The 13743-nt window shown below is 30.0% G+C and overlaps 2 protein-coding genes and 1 pseudogene across 2 annotated transcripts; all 3 read right to left on the reverse strand.

The window, feature by feature from the left end:
* Positions 1 to 576: 576 nt before the first annotated feature.
* LOC110638118 (50S ribosomal protein L31, chloroplastic) lies at positions 577 to 1339 on the reverse strand. The gene is made up of 2 exons (XM_021788554.2): positions 1182 to 1339; positions 577 to 1096 (listed from the first exon to the last, which is right to left on the reverse strand). The coding sequence occupies exons 1-2, from the start codon at positions 1251 to 1253 to the stop codon at positions 761 to 763; spliced, it is 408 nt and encodes a 135-aa protein (XP_021644246.2). The 5' UTR covers positions 1254 to 1339; the 3' UTR covers positions 577 to 760.
* A 2497-nt stretch (positions 1340 to 3836) lies between these two features.
* Positions 3837 to 5379, reverse strand: LOC110638095 (mannan endo-1,4-beta-mannosidase 7-like; annotated as a pseudogene).
* A 1298-nt stretch (positions 5380 to 6677) lies between these two features.
* On the reverse strand, positions 6678 to 8709 carry LOC110638122 (mannan endo-1,4-beta-mannosidase 7). Its single transcript, XM_021788564.2, has 5 exons — positions 8234 to 8709; positions 7928 to 8122; positions 7707 to 7829; positions 7387 to 7589; positions 6678 to 7267 (listed from the first exon to the last, which is right to left on the reverse strand). The coding sequence occupies exons 1-5, from the start codon at positions 8555 to 8557 to the stop codon at positions 6820 to 6822; spliced, it is 1293 nt and encodes a 430-aa protein (XP_021644256.2). The 5' UTR covers positions 8558 to 8709; the 3' UTR covers positions 6678 to 6819.
* Between the last annotated feature and the right edge of the window lie 5034 nt (positions 8710 to 13743).

Below are 13743 nucleotides of genomic sequence, written 5' to 3' on the forward strand. Positions count from 1 at the left end.
ACCCAAAGATGGTTGGATATATCTTAGTCTAACAGAAAATAGATACCAGGGGCCAGGAGGGAAAAGCATCTTCTGGTAGTCCAGTTCAAATATCATTTTCTAAGAGACACAGGTAAAAGAAATAATTGACAGGCTTATAATCAAGTATAAAAGCACAACCATCTCAACATCATCCGACAACATTAGCATCCTCTCATTTGACAGGATTTCACATCCTCTTCAAAAAAAGCAAAATCTCAATGTCAAAAATAAAAGTTAAGAGAGCAGGGAGTCCTAGCTTAACAGGAATTTCATAACTTGGCAGTAAGTTCCCAACCCATTGAATCAAACAGAGCAATAACAACAAACCCATGACAGGACAAAATCATCCTTGTTTAATATTCGATAGAAAATTCCATGATATATATCCTCACAAAATGAATTCCCCAGCATGTTTCATCCTTATCACCAACATTGTTCCACAATTTAAAGGTATCTGTAGCATAGCATGCTATTCATAATCTATCCTGAACCTGCACCTCCTTTTTACTTCCTAAAAATTCAAATAAATCCCTCAAACATATTAATACGCAGGTATAATTCAATTCAATTTGTTGTATTCTGCTACACTTTCGATCATTGTACCCATACATTAGCATCAAGATTCAACAGATAGTAGCATTATACAAGCACCAAAATCTAAACACAAATTAGCAGCAATTTCAACTCCAAACTATGAATTTCATCAAATAAAAACATACCCTTTTTTCATCGATCTCTCCTATTTCTTCTTGCCCTTGCCAGCGGATTTGCGCCTAGAAGGCAACACAATTTCACCTTTAAGTACAGGGATTTCCATAATCTGCGAAAGCTCACCGAATTTCTTGCGGAACTTCTCGACCTGGTCGGCGTCGACAACGACAGCCGATCGGTTTCCAAGATAGAATGGGTGGTTACCGGACCAAACGTCCACCACGTACTCTTTCCGGGTCCCACCAGTGGTCATCACCAGTTCCCCGTTGCAATACACCTTCGCATCCTCATAGAATTGAGGGTGTATGTCCTTCTTCCTACACGTCACCTGCAGGGCGGAATTTCCCACTGCACTGACCTTCACCTACATTCACATCCACCACCCAAAAATAAAATACAAAATCCAAGCAAACTAACTCAATTAGTGAATGCCTTTGAGTGGAAGTTACCTTTCCGATGGGCACAAGTGGAGGAGAAAGTGGTTTAATTTGCAGGAATGAGCTTGTCAGATTAAGCGCCATGTATTTGATGGAAGGGTGAGCGAGAGATTAGAGAGGAGTGGTGATGGGGGAGGAGATGCGTTTGAAGAGATGAGGTTTCTTGTGGTTGTGGGCTTTCTTCTTGGTCTTAAGGTGGGTAGGCTCCGAGTAGGCGAAGTTGGCCCTTGTAAACCCAAATCAATCAAAGTTCTGGATTATTTGGTTCTTGGATTTTTTTTTTTTCAATTTTCTCCACTTGACAATATGAATAAGGGATGATGTGTTTGTTTAAATATTAATTTTAAATTATAATTAAATTTTTTATTTTACTTTTTTAATAGTATCTAAAATTATAATTTTTATAAAAAAAATATATTGAAACCACAATTCAATTAATTTTGAATTTATGCCTAATTATTTATTAAATTTAAGTATTAAATTTAATTATAGTCCATGAAAAAATTATGTAGAGAGCTTATCCATAATATAAATACGTTATCCATAAACTCAAGATTTATTATTCAATACCCATAGCCCATAATTGTTAGCCAAATAAATTGGTTGCTTTGAGAGGTTAGGGGGATGCACAATTTATTAGGATTCCGAATCAAATCGAAAAATTATATTATATTAAAAAAAATCATTATTATAGGAACATAACCGAATTAAACTAAATATGTATGTAGTTTCGTAGCTCTCTGTTGTATATGAAAATTATAAAATAAAATTAATATATATACAATAATTTTATTATAACTATTAATTATAATAGGTCTCACATGGGTCTCACCATGATCAATAATTATAATTATATAATGGTTGTACTAAATAAAGATTTGTTTTTTACCTTTTTGTACATTTCATGGCCCATGGCAAGTAAGTATATATATATATTCATTACATAGTCATTAAATTCATACCAAATTGATCAGTTGAATCAGTAAATCAGTGAATCGGCCTTAAATTGATCTAGATTTGTAATTGAATTAGACAAAGAAGCGACTTAATGTGACTTGATAGACCCAGTAGTTGAATTGGTATACCAGTGTGACTTAATTGATCGGGTTGGTTCAATTATTCAATAGAATCTCCTTTTTTTTAATTTTTTTTTTTAATTTTTAGTATAGAAAATTGAACTCAAAATCTCATTAAAAGTCTTTAAAATCAAAATCAATTAAGTTAGCATAGTTGTTATGTATTTTTCATTTCAATATATTTATTTTTTAATATATATTTAATATTTCATAAATATTATAAAGAGACTTATACATTTATAAATTATATTACCTAATACTTTTATATAAAATTTAAGAATACTATTAAAATTTATTAAATATAACTTAATAAACTTAATAAATGTTAAAATTTTATTTAAAATAATTAAAATTTAATTAATTAATAAGTGTTGTATTCAATTAATTTTTAGTGATTCGCTGGTTAAATCATTAATCTACTGATTGAACCATTGACTCACTGATTAAACTATTAATCCATTCACTCGGTCATTTCACCGGGTTAATCTTCAGACCGAGTTTAATAACACTAATTCATTACACAATTAAGGTCTAGGCCTCATTCACCTAATCTTGTTCCCTACCAATAAATAAGCCCAAGCACATCAAGCCCAGCCCCTAAAGAAAACAAACCCTAGTTGAAGCAAACTAAGCCACACTGAGGAGTATTCCTTCCCAACACTGTCAATCCCAGAGAATAAGCAACGTATCCTCCATAATGATACCGATGATAGGGGGCTTGACAAGAGAATCAGGGTGAATTATAATGGGTTAGATGAGGTGAGCATGAGAAAATGAGAAAATAATTATAATAGCGTTTTTAAGGTCCAAATGCTATTTATAATAGCGTGCGCATTAAAAATTTTAAAGCAAAACTGACGCTAGCTTTCCTTTAAAATTTTTAATGCGCACTAAGTTTCCTTTAAAATTTTTAATGCGCACTATAAATAGTGTCCAAACCTTAAAAACGCTATTATATTTATCATTTCGCACTCAATTCGTTCAACTCAACATAATTCACCATTTTTGATAATTAATCTCAAACTCACTTTTTTTGGTATTTTTTTTTTTATTACACCTTTTTGTAAAAATCCCCAGATTTGCACCAAATCACCCTCTCCGACTACATACCAAGATCTGCACAACCACAAACAAAATCAAAACTTTACAATCCTAATCATGAAGGGGAGGGAAGCCAGCCAAGTTGGAGGAGATGCCATCGCCTGCCCCGAAGGGCAAAGGAGGCCCCCAAGAGCAATCTCGGCTAAACCGAGAAAATCGAAACTTCAAAGACTCTCAAGAGAATTTTCTCTTTCTAGAAGTTCTAGAGAGAGTGTTTGCTCTTGACTAAACATTTGCCATTTTTTTTTCAAGGAATGGCATTATCGACAAGAATGCCAAGATGGGAAGAGATGTGATCATCACAAAAGCTGATGTTCGCAGTTGGCCAAACATCTTTTAACTGAGTTGCAGTGAGCAGTAATGATCTTAAATGTAAATTATATGGTCCTTGCATGCATGAAAGAACATCCTATTAAAGGTAGTAATGTAACTCTTAGAATAATGAGGGCTCTTAAGCTTTTATTATGCAGATGGTGTCAATGTTGTTTGAATACAAGACACTAGCTAGGCTAATGACAGCAATAGAATAAATAATGAACTGCAGATCCTGTCAAGCTATCTGCTTCCATGTGACCAAAGTTGCCGAGGCCTGGTGTGGTGATATGTAACAGACAATTGAATACCAGGGAGCAAAGAACAGTGAGAAATCTCTTTGGACGAGCAGTAAATGTTCCTAAGTCTATATTACTGCTGTTGTTTGCAGTCCACTGCGCGCTTCTGATCTCCCGTGCTCTATTCCACTTCTCGATGTTCCTAAGTCTCGCATACATCTTTCGAAGCTTATTAAGCTTTTGGGACTGATCAGCTATAATACCAGCTGTTACGGGGCCCGCAGCTGCAACTCGGCCCCTGGCCGATGAATAAATCGCTGAGTAGATTGTACTAAACAGCTGGTCTCTTTCCTCATGACTGGATGTTCTTGCTGATTTTCCAAACTCAGCAAAGAGAACCGGCTTCTGAAGAATGTTCTGCGCATCCTGGATGTGATTGCTGAGCCAACTGTTCAAAAAAGATTGCTGGTCTCGCTATTTGAACCAGGCAGCCTGTTCATAAAGAAAATATCCCAATTTCTTAGTGATATTAATTAGCAAAGTTGAAATTATAATATAAAAATATACTGATATTGAAAGCGTTGATTGCAGAAATAGTTGCAAAACTTACCATTGATCAGGATAACCGTGAACTGTGGCAAAATCAATACCAGGGATCTGATAGTTAGCAATGAAATCTGTCCCTACGTTAAAATTTGGATTGTTTCGCTGTCTTTGAGATGACGATTGCTCATAAAACCCCTCAAGCCCTGCTTCTATTAAGTGTTTGCCATCTATGGATTTCAAGTAAGAAGCCATCTCTGTAATCCAATCCTTTGACAACAGAGTTTTAAAAAAATCATCATCGGATGATACAGACTGCCTCTCACTCCTTGCCCAGTTCACCTACCGCTGTTTTCCTCCAAATCCGCATAATTGTTCACCAAACTCAACACTAGCTTAATCCCATATCTCTTAGCTTCAGATATTACAAAATCCAATCCCCGAAAAAAAATATTAGCGAAAATTAGTAAAATATTCAATAAAAAAAGAATATTTCAAGGCTAACCTGGAAGGTCTGTTCATTGTAGGGGCCAGGAGAGGTTTGCAGAGCTCTGTACTGAGCATCATTGAAAGCCCAAGTTCTTGCTAGTGTGAGGCCATGGTCCTTGGCTTGTTGAAGAACAGAGAAGACTTTGTTTCTCGTAGAAGGGTCAGTGGCAAAATATATGAGCCAATAAGCATTGAATCCATTTGTATAGAATGGACTTCCATTCAACATAAGTTGTACTCCTTTTGTAGTTATGAACCCATCATCTGCTTCAACTGGGAGGAAAATTCCCGGTTCTGAACGAGAAGAACCACAAAGAAAACCAGACCCCAGTGCTTCATTTCTGGTTTCTCTTCAGAAAGAAGACGCCCAAATAAAACTCCATGAAGATTGTAGGGATGCTTAAAGACATGAATTTTACACAATGTTTTCTACCATTATTTCTCTAATAATGGAAGTGGGAAAAACCAAAAACGTTCATTGCCTTCGATACCCATTACTGTAATTTGCAAAAAAAAGAAAAAAGTCTAAAATAGTAAAATATGAGCATAAATTGAAGAAAATCTCATCGTCAAATTTAAATTCAGCAACTTATTATGGCCTTTAGAGTAATTATACAGTAATTAACTGCTTTATTATATAACTAGCTTAAATGCTTGTGCTATGCACAATTTTAATATAAATTAATTTTTATATATTTAATTTAAATTTTATTTTTATTATCTTTTTCTTTTTTTATATATAATTTTAATTATATTAAAATTTGTAAGACATAACTATAATACCCCTATTTTAATACTTTATTTTTAATCTTTATATATCAATTAAATTTTTAATAAAATTACATTTTTTTATCTTATTTTACCATATTTTTATGTAAAAATAAATAAATTAATTAATATATATAATTAAAATATATCATCACTCATGCGTGATAAATAAATAAAAAATTAAAAAAATATTATCATTATGATCATTAGATAAATAATTATAAATATATTCAAATTTAATTGAATAAACACATTCAAAATCTTTTAAATTTTAGTTATAATTATATTATTAAACTAAATTAAAATTTTAAAATAATAACCACAATTATTATAATTAAATGACAATTAATATTATAATAAAAATAATTTTTTAAGATATATAAAAACAAAATTACATTAAAATAAATTAAAATTTATTGAAAACATAGAAGGGAGAGAGAGGGCTAAGTTACATGGCAAGCTCTCGAAAAGAATTTCACATGATAAACTCGTAAAAGAATTTAATTTATCTTCCTTTAGATAGATAGATAGATAGAGTTCTCATTTAGTTGACTTCTTTGAAAGAATTTATTTAGTGTTTTCTTTTGGTGCATTATCCTCTCATTTAGTTAACTTTAGGCGAAGGGGTGATTGAGCTCTCTGAAAATTTAAAAAATTTTAAGGGTATAATAATAATTTTAAAAATATTTTTTAATTTTTTTTTTCGTAACATTTGAAGTTAGAATCATATTATTTATCTTATTTAATTAATATTTTTAGTTAATTTATTTTTCATAATTATTTTGAGAAAAAAAAATTTAAATTTGAGATAAATTGTAAAGCTTTCATTCTCTTGGATGATGGCAATATGATGGAACTCACATTTTGGTCTTTTCTTAATTTTGAAAATGAAGACTGATAATGGGAAAATTAACTTTTGCAGGATACTTTGATGATGGGTGGAGACTACTATCAAACTGAATCTGAAATTGCCTCTCTACTTGCAGAAGGGAAGGTCCCAATTAAATATCAAGGAGAAAAGAACAGTGAGAAATCTCCTGGATGAGCAGTATATGTTCAAGGGATAAAATACACACTTGAAACTTCATGACATATGTAGTGTTCATATTTTATATGCTTCACTCAATTCTTTATATTGCTGCTATTGTTTGCAGTCCACTTCGCGCTTCTAATTCCCCGCGCTCTATTCCACTCCTCGATGTCTCTGAGTCTCGCGTACATCTTTCGAATCTTATTAAGCTTTTGAGACTGATCAGCTATGATGGCAGCTGTTACGGGGTTCTCACTGAAGATTACCTCATAGCCATCTCGGAATGAGTCCATTCCTTTGGTGAAAAGTTGCCAGAACATGCCACCAGCAGCTGCACCTCCGCCCCTAGCCGATGAATAAATCGCTGAGTAGATTGTGTTGAACAGCTGGTCTCTTTGGTTATAATCTGAGGTTCTTGATGATTTTCCGAACTCAGCAAAGAGAACCGGCTTCCGAAGAATGTTCTGTGCATCCTGGATGTGATTGCTGAGCCAACTGTTCAAAAAAGATTCCTGGCTCTGTCTGTCTGAATTAGGCAGCCTGTTCATTAAGAAAATAACCCAATTTCTCAGTGATATCAATTACCAAAGTTGAAAGCATAATCTAAACATGTACTGATATTGAGAGCTTTGATTGCAGAAATAGTTAAAAAAGCTTACCATTGATCAGGATAAGAGTGAACTGTGGCAAAATCAATACCAGGGATCTGATTGTTAGCAATGAAATCTGTCCCTATTTGAAAATTTGGATTGTATTGCTGTTTTTGAGATGAAGATTGGCCATAAAACCCTTCCAACCCTGCTTCTAATAAGTGGTTGCCATCTATGGATTTCAAGTAAGAAGCCATCTCTGTGATCCAAGCCTGTCACAAGTAGCACAGCAGCTACTTGTTATAACATATATATCTTTTATCCTAATCAAAAGCAAGATTTTACAACATGAAATGTGGCCAAATGATCAAAAGAGAGAAGCTTATAACCTGAATGGTTCGTCCTGACGGATCTGAGGTGCACCTGGGTTCATTCATAAGCTCCCAAGCCATTATCGTGGGTTCATCTTTGTAAGAAACTCCGGTGATTGTATTACGCCTTGTAAGAACAGTCTGTCATCAACCACAAGCTTAACCTTTTATGGCTAATAATAATAATTATATTAAATATTAGAGAAAAAATGAAGAAAACAAAGATTAGAGAGAGTGACCTTGATATGATTTTTGTAGTATCCTTTGATTACAGAGTTTGTAAAGAAATCATCATCGGATGATACAGACTGCCCCTCACTCCTTGCCCAGTTCACGTACTGCTTTTTTCCTCCAAAGTTCTCATAATTGTTCACCAAACTCAACACTAGCTTAATCGCATATCTCTTAGCTTCAGATATTACAAAATCCAATCCCTAATTTTTTTTTATAAAGAAAAATGAGAGACCAGATCAATGATCATAGTTTTAATGGCTAGAGAAATACGACAAAAATATTCAATAAAAAACGGATATTTCAAGGCTAACCTGGAAGGTCTGTTCATTGTAGGAGCCAGGAGAGGTTTGCAGAGCTCTGTCCTGAGCATCATTGAAAGCCCAGGTTCTTGCCAGTGTAAGGCCATGGTCTTTAGCTTCTTGAAAAACAGAGGAGACTTTGTTTCTCGTAGAAGGGTCAGTGGCAAAATACATGAGCCAGTAGGCGTTGAATCCATTTGTATAGAATGGACTTCCATTCAATATAAATTGCACTCCTTTCGTAGTTATGAACCCTTCATCTGCTTCAACTGGGAGAAAAATCCCCTGTTTTTGAACGAGAAGAACCACCAAGAAAACCAGACCCCAGTGCTTCATTTCTGTTTTCTCTTCTGGATGATGCAAAGGAAGACGCCCAGATAAAACTCAATGAAGATTCTAGGGATGCTTATGGAAATGGGAAAGTATCCCTAGATTCTTTAAAAAACAAAATTTACAGTGTTTTCCACCATTATTTCTCTAACAGGAAAAGTGGGAAAAACCAAAATCGTCGTTTACTAAGATACCCATAATTATGCATTTAGAAAAGGAAAATTTCTTACCTAAGAGAGTACAAACATGCCAAATAAAAAAATTATATTTATGTATTTTTAAATGAAACATAATATTAAAATAATAATAAATAATTAGCACAGTTTATTTATAATATTTTTTTATTTTATAAATTAAATTTATAAAATTAAAAAATATGTCATATGATTTAACCTTCCATTTCAATATTTATAAGTTATTTATTTATAAATTAATTTAATAAAATATTTTATTAAATTATTATTATTTAATTTTCAAAATTTTATATAAATTTCATTTAATATTTATTTATTTTAATAATTAATATTTTTATTAAATATATTAATTATTTATAAATATTTTAATTAAATATATAATTATTTAAAATTTTAAATCCTTATAAATTTAAATTAATTTAAGTCAAATACCGTGTTTGACATTTTTTAGATTTTATTTAATTTAATTCTATAATAAAATTTATTTTATTTATAAATAATTCATGATAAAATTTATTTATAAATAATTTTTTTATTTGATATATTTTATATTAAATATAGAATTTATTTCAAATGGAATAAATTTTATGTTTGAAATAATTTATGTTTGAAATAAATAAAATGAAATAAAATGATATATAATAAGGAAATAATTTTATTGCGTAAAATATATATAATTTTAAGTTTAGAATTTATTTGAAAATTCTATCAATTTTGATAAAATTTGATTTAGTTATAATAAATTTTATTGAATTGATTAAAATTTGATTTAGTTATAATAAATTTTATTGAATTGATTATTAAAAATTTTAAATGAATTTTTATTAGATTTGTAGATGAATTTCACTAAATTTTATGAAATTAATTTATATTAAGCACTGTTTTAAAGAATTTATTTGATATCTTTAATAATCGAATAAAATTAATGGCTATATAAAATCTATCATAATTATTTATAAATTTAATTTATTAATTAAAAATATATTACTCACTTAATAAAATTAAGTCAGAGTCTTTTTACTTTCTCAATTTTTTATTAAAAAAATTATTATAATAAAATTATTATATAACATTTTCAAATTACAAAATTTGAATTAAAGAAGAAGAAAGGTATGTCCTGTAATACTTTGCAAGTTGTAATGTAATTACTAATTAAGACAGGAAATTTATTCTTAATTACAAATTCGTAAAGGCAAAGTGAAATCCATTTATTTAATTTGTTGCACTTGACGGAGAATGAATGTGTGACTCGTTTGACTGCTTGAATTTCTTTGGCCCACTTGACCGAGCAAAGCGCACCGTCGAAATCAGCAGCTGCGCATTAACTTTTTTGCAAATTTGGCGGACATCACGGTGACTTTTAGGACACCGCTCTTCAGTGAAGGGAGTTGGGAGTTTCAACTTGCAGCCTGGGAAAGCAGGTTCTGTACCCACATCAACACTCGTGGAGAAGAAAGAACAACGCTCTATGCGCCCGTTTCTCATGGGAACGGCAACAGGGTGTGCGGGAAAGCTCCCTTCGCCTTCGCTCAACAGGAGATCGAATTCAAGAAAAATTATTATCCTTAATTTTATAAATGCTTTTAAAAATATATATATATATTTTAATTAAAATTATTTTAAATGTTATTTAAAGAAATAAATTGAAGGAAAATAATATAAAATAATATTATCATCACTGGTTCGGGCTCTCCATATCACCATCTGCAATTAAGACAATCCACATATCGTCTGGTAGATGTACCTTTAACTTGTCATCAAGACAGGAACGGTTCAACTGTACCACATAATAACCCAAAGACAAGTCACAGAATTAAGATTTCCTCCATAAAACTTGAACCACTAAGCCCATACCCATGTGAAATAAGGCTCCACTGCCCTGGTATTTTGTTACATAAATAGAGACATTATCCACCATTTCGATAAGTGTTTATATGCTCATCAATGAATTACACAGTTTAAAAATAAATAAATAAGTGAATTTTCAAGTATGTGTGAATTTTTCACTTGGTTTTCAGTTGTTTCTCAGTTTCGTAGTCAATATGTGGTAGGCTTACTAAGGGCCGAAATCAATAATAAGGCTTGTTTGATTCAAATTCTTTACTTTCTGTAAAGTTTGAAGGCAGTTGCTTCATTTATTTTTTGAGAAGTTGAGCCAAAATGGCAATCAAAGAAGTTTAACTTGTTAACTTCTTGAGAAGTTAAAGTTCTTGAGTAGACTTGCACCAAAACCCATAAGGCCTTAGAGATAAAATCATTTTGAACTAAAATTAAAATTATTAAAAACCAAAATTAAAATTGAAACCATTTTTAAACTAAACTAATTAAAAATTAAAATAAATAAAAGTCAAATTGATTCATTCTTTCTTCAAAACTTAAACCATAGATTTTAATTCAGAGTTGGGCTAGACTCGACGGTGGTGAGTCTAGGGACAACAATAAATAGGGTACTCGTAAAAATCATCATACTTGAACTTTAACCTGAACTTGATTAATATTTTTAAAATTCGTACTCATCCCAAATCCGATTAAAATTTATTTTTAACTATTCAAACCCATCCTAAACCCTATTATTATTACCCAAAAAATATTTGAACCTGTTTAATTTTATAAATTTTAATTAATAATCTACATGAATAAATTTTTATTAATAATTTATATTTTAAAAATTTAATAATTTCATAAATATTTAAATTATATTTTATTAAAAATAAAAAATGTAAAATTTATAGATATTATTATAAAAATATATATTTTATATTTAATTAAATATTTATATAAACAAATTCAGATAATTGATACTCAGCACACAAAACCGAATCCGACCCGAAAGGTCACTAATATTATTCTTTAAATTCAAATACAATTATATATTATTCAAACCTATCTTATTATGGTTTGGTCGGATTGAGTGGGTGGTGAGTATGGAGACAACAACGGGTCGACTACCCGCAAAAATCACCTACTCGAATCCCAACCTGAATCTGATTAATGTTCCCAAAAACTAAATTTATTTTAAATCTGATTAAAATTTATTATCAATTACTCAAATCTGTCTCAAACTTGATTATTATTACCCAAAAAATACTCATGTCTATTTAATTTTATATATTTTAATTTATAATATACATTAAAAAAATTATATTAATAATTTATATTTTAAAATTTTAATAATTTTATAAATATTTAAATTCTATTTTATTTAAAATAAAAAATATAAAATTTATAAATGTTACAATAAAAAATGTGTTTTACATTTAATTATGTATTTATATAAATATGTTCAAATAATAAATATTAATAATACAAAATTCAAAACTGTTATAAGTATATTTAAATTAAAATTTATTTATATATTATTTAAATTTATCTTATTAAAATTTAATTGCACAAATCCAATCCATTGCTACCCTAGATGAGTCCTAACATGTGTCTGGTTGAAAATCCCAATCAATCACCTGGCGACGCGGATTCGTACGTAGAAGGCGTGATCTGCGCAATTAGATTTGCATGGGCGCGTGGGGGACATCAAATTTCTCGCATGAAGTCTGCAGAAGCTGTGCATTAGGATCCATTAATTTTTGAGTTGATATGATCTTGTAACCTAACGATCCCAAATGGATTGGAACAAGAATTAATTGAGTGTTATATCAATGGAGGTACATCCCTGGCCATAATGCTCACTTTCCCCTCTATGTTCCACTTTGGATTTTGTTCTTTGATTGGGAAAATGGAGGCCAAGTGGGCAACACAAGAAGATTAAGATAATTCAATCCATGTATTGTTTTTTAAGTTCATTATTAAAGCTAAATAAGTTTTTGTATAATAATGGCCCTCATAATGGGCCTCCCTAGTGAGATAAAAAATACCTGTGTTTTAAAAAAATATATATTATTTTTTAATAATAAATATTATTTTTAAAAAATTATTTATTATTTTTAATTAAAAAATATGAACAGAAATTATATAATATTAAAATTATTAATATTTTATTATTAAAAGATTAGAAAAAAAATATTTTAATTTCTTGTATAAAAAATTAGATATATTTAGTTTTAATTAAAAGGTTACATCTTTATTTGACCTAAAACTTAATTTTGAACTTATTTAAAATTTAAATGAAACTATAGGTGCTTAATTAATGTTTCTCCAAATAGTTATAGTATTTTTAAGTTTATTAAAATGTGCATCTTATACTAAATTCGCCCAGTGATAAGCTCAATGTCACTAATCCAACCATTGGTTATTAATTAGTTTGATATATTTTAGTTATTAATTTATATAAAAATATTTTATTAATAATTTTATCTTAAAATTTTAATAATTTTCTAAAATATTTAAATTCTATTTGCAAACATTTATTTTTTTAATATTTTTTAGAAAATTACTATAACAATCTTTGATTATTGTCATTATAATGGAAGTCAGAACCTAGCATCTTATCTTCATTAACTGATGGTTGAGATGATTTATTGCATTCTCAAGGTACCTGTGTATACTAAAGAAAAATTATAAACCCAACTTATGGATTTAAATACATAGACATTGACGCATATTCATGCATAATATCTTAAGATCTCTATTATATTTGTATCATTAATCTATTATGTAATTACATGTTTATAATCGTAAACTATATAGATAAATTCACATTCTAAATGTGTACCTTATTTGCAGAAATCAATTACTCCACAAATGAATCAAGCGAGAGTCTTTCCAAGAAAAAAACTAATGCAACACCACTTAGCACACTTCACTTTTTACTTTTGTTCTTCTTTTTCTTCTATCTCTTCTATATATTCAATGAAGATAAAAGTTTGGCTATTTATAAAGTTATGGGCCTTTTAGGCCAATAGTTACATTACTTCATATATATAGCTATTAAGAGAGTTACAACTCTAGTTACATCTTTTGACTATTGTACATGACTTTTGAATTTTCTCACCTTTTGGTAATGTACTGGACTTTTCATGCAGTTATTCTTAGGTTTGATTTTAA

The sequence above is a fragment of the Hevea brasiliensis genome, chromosome 2, assembly GCF_030052815.1.
Source record: "Hevea brasiliensis isolate MT/VB/25A 57/8 chromosome 2, ASM3005281v1, whole genome shotgun sequence".
Taxonomy (NCBI): Eukaryota; Viridiplantae; Streptophyta; class Magnoliopsida; order Malpighiales; family Euphorbiaceae; genus Hevea; species Hevea brasiliensis.

Coding starts and splice junctions, on each gene's coding strand:
- LOC110638118 (XM_021788554.2), bottom strand. CDS start 1,253: ATGGCGCTTAATCTGACAAGCTCATTCCTGCAAATTAAACCACTTTCT. Junction 1,097..1,181: donor CACTTGTGCCCATCGGAAAG/GTAACTTCCACT, acceptor ATGTGAATGTAG/GTGAAGGTCAGTGCAGTGGG.
- LOC110638122 (XM_021788564.2), bottom strand. CDS start 8,557: ATGAAGCACTGGGGTCTGGTTTTCTTGGTGGTTCTTCTCGTTCAAAAA. Junction 7,590..7,706: donor CGTCAGGACGAACCATTCAG/GTTATAAGCTTC, acceptor TACTTGTGACAG/GCTTGGATCACAGAGATGGC. Junction 7,268..7,386: donor CACTCTTATCCTGATCAATG/GTAAGCTTTTTT, acceptor CTTAATGAACAG/GCTGCCTAATTCAGACAGAC.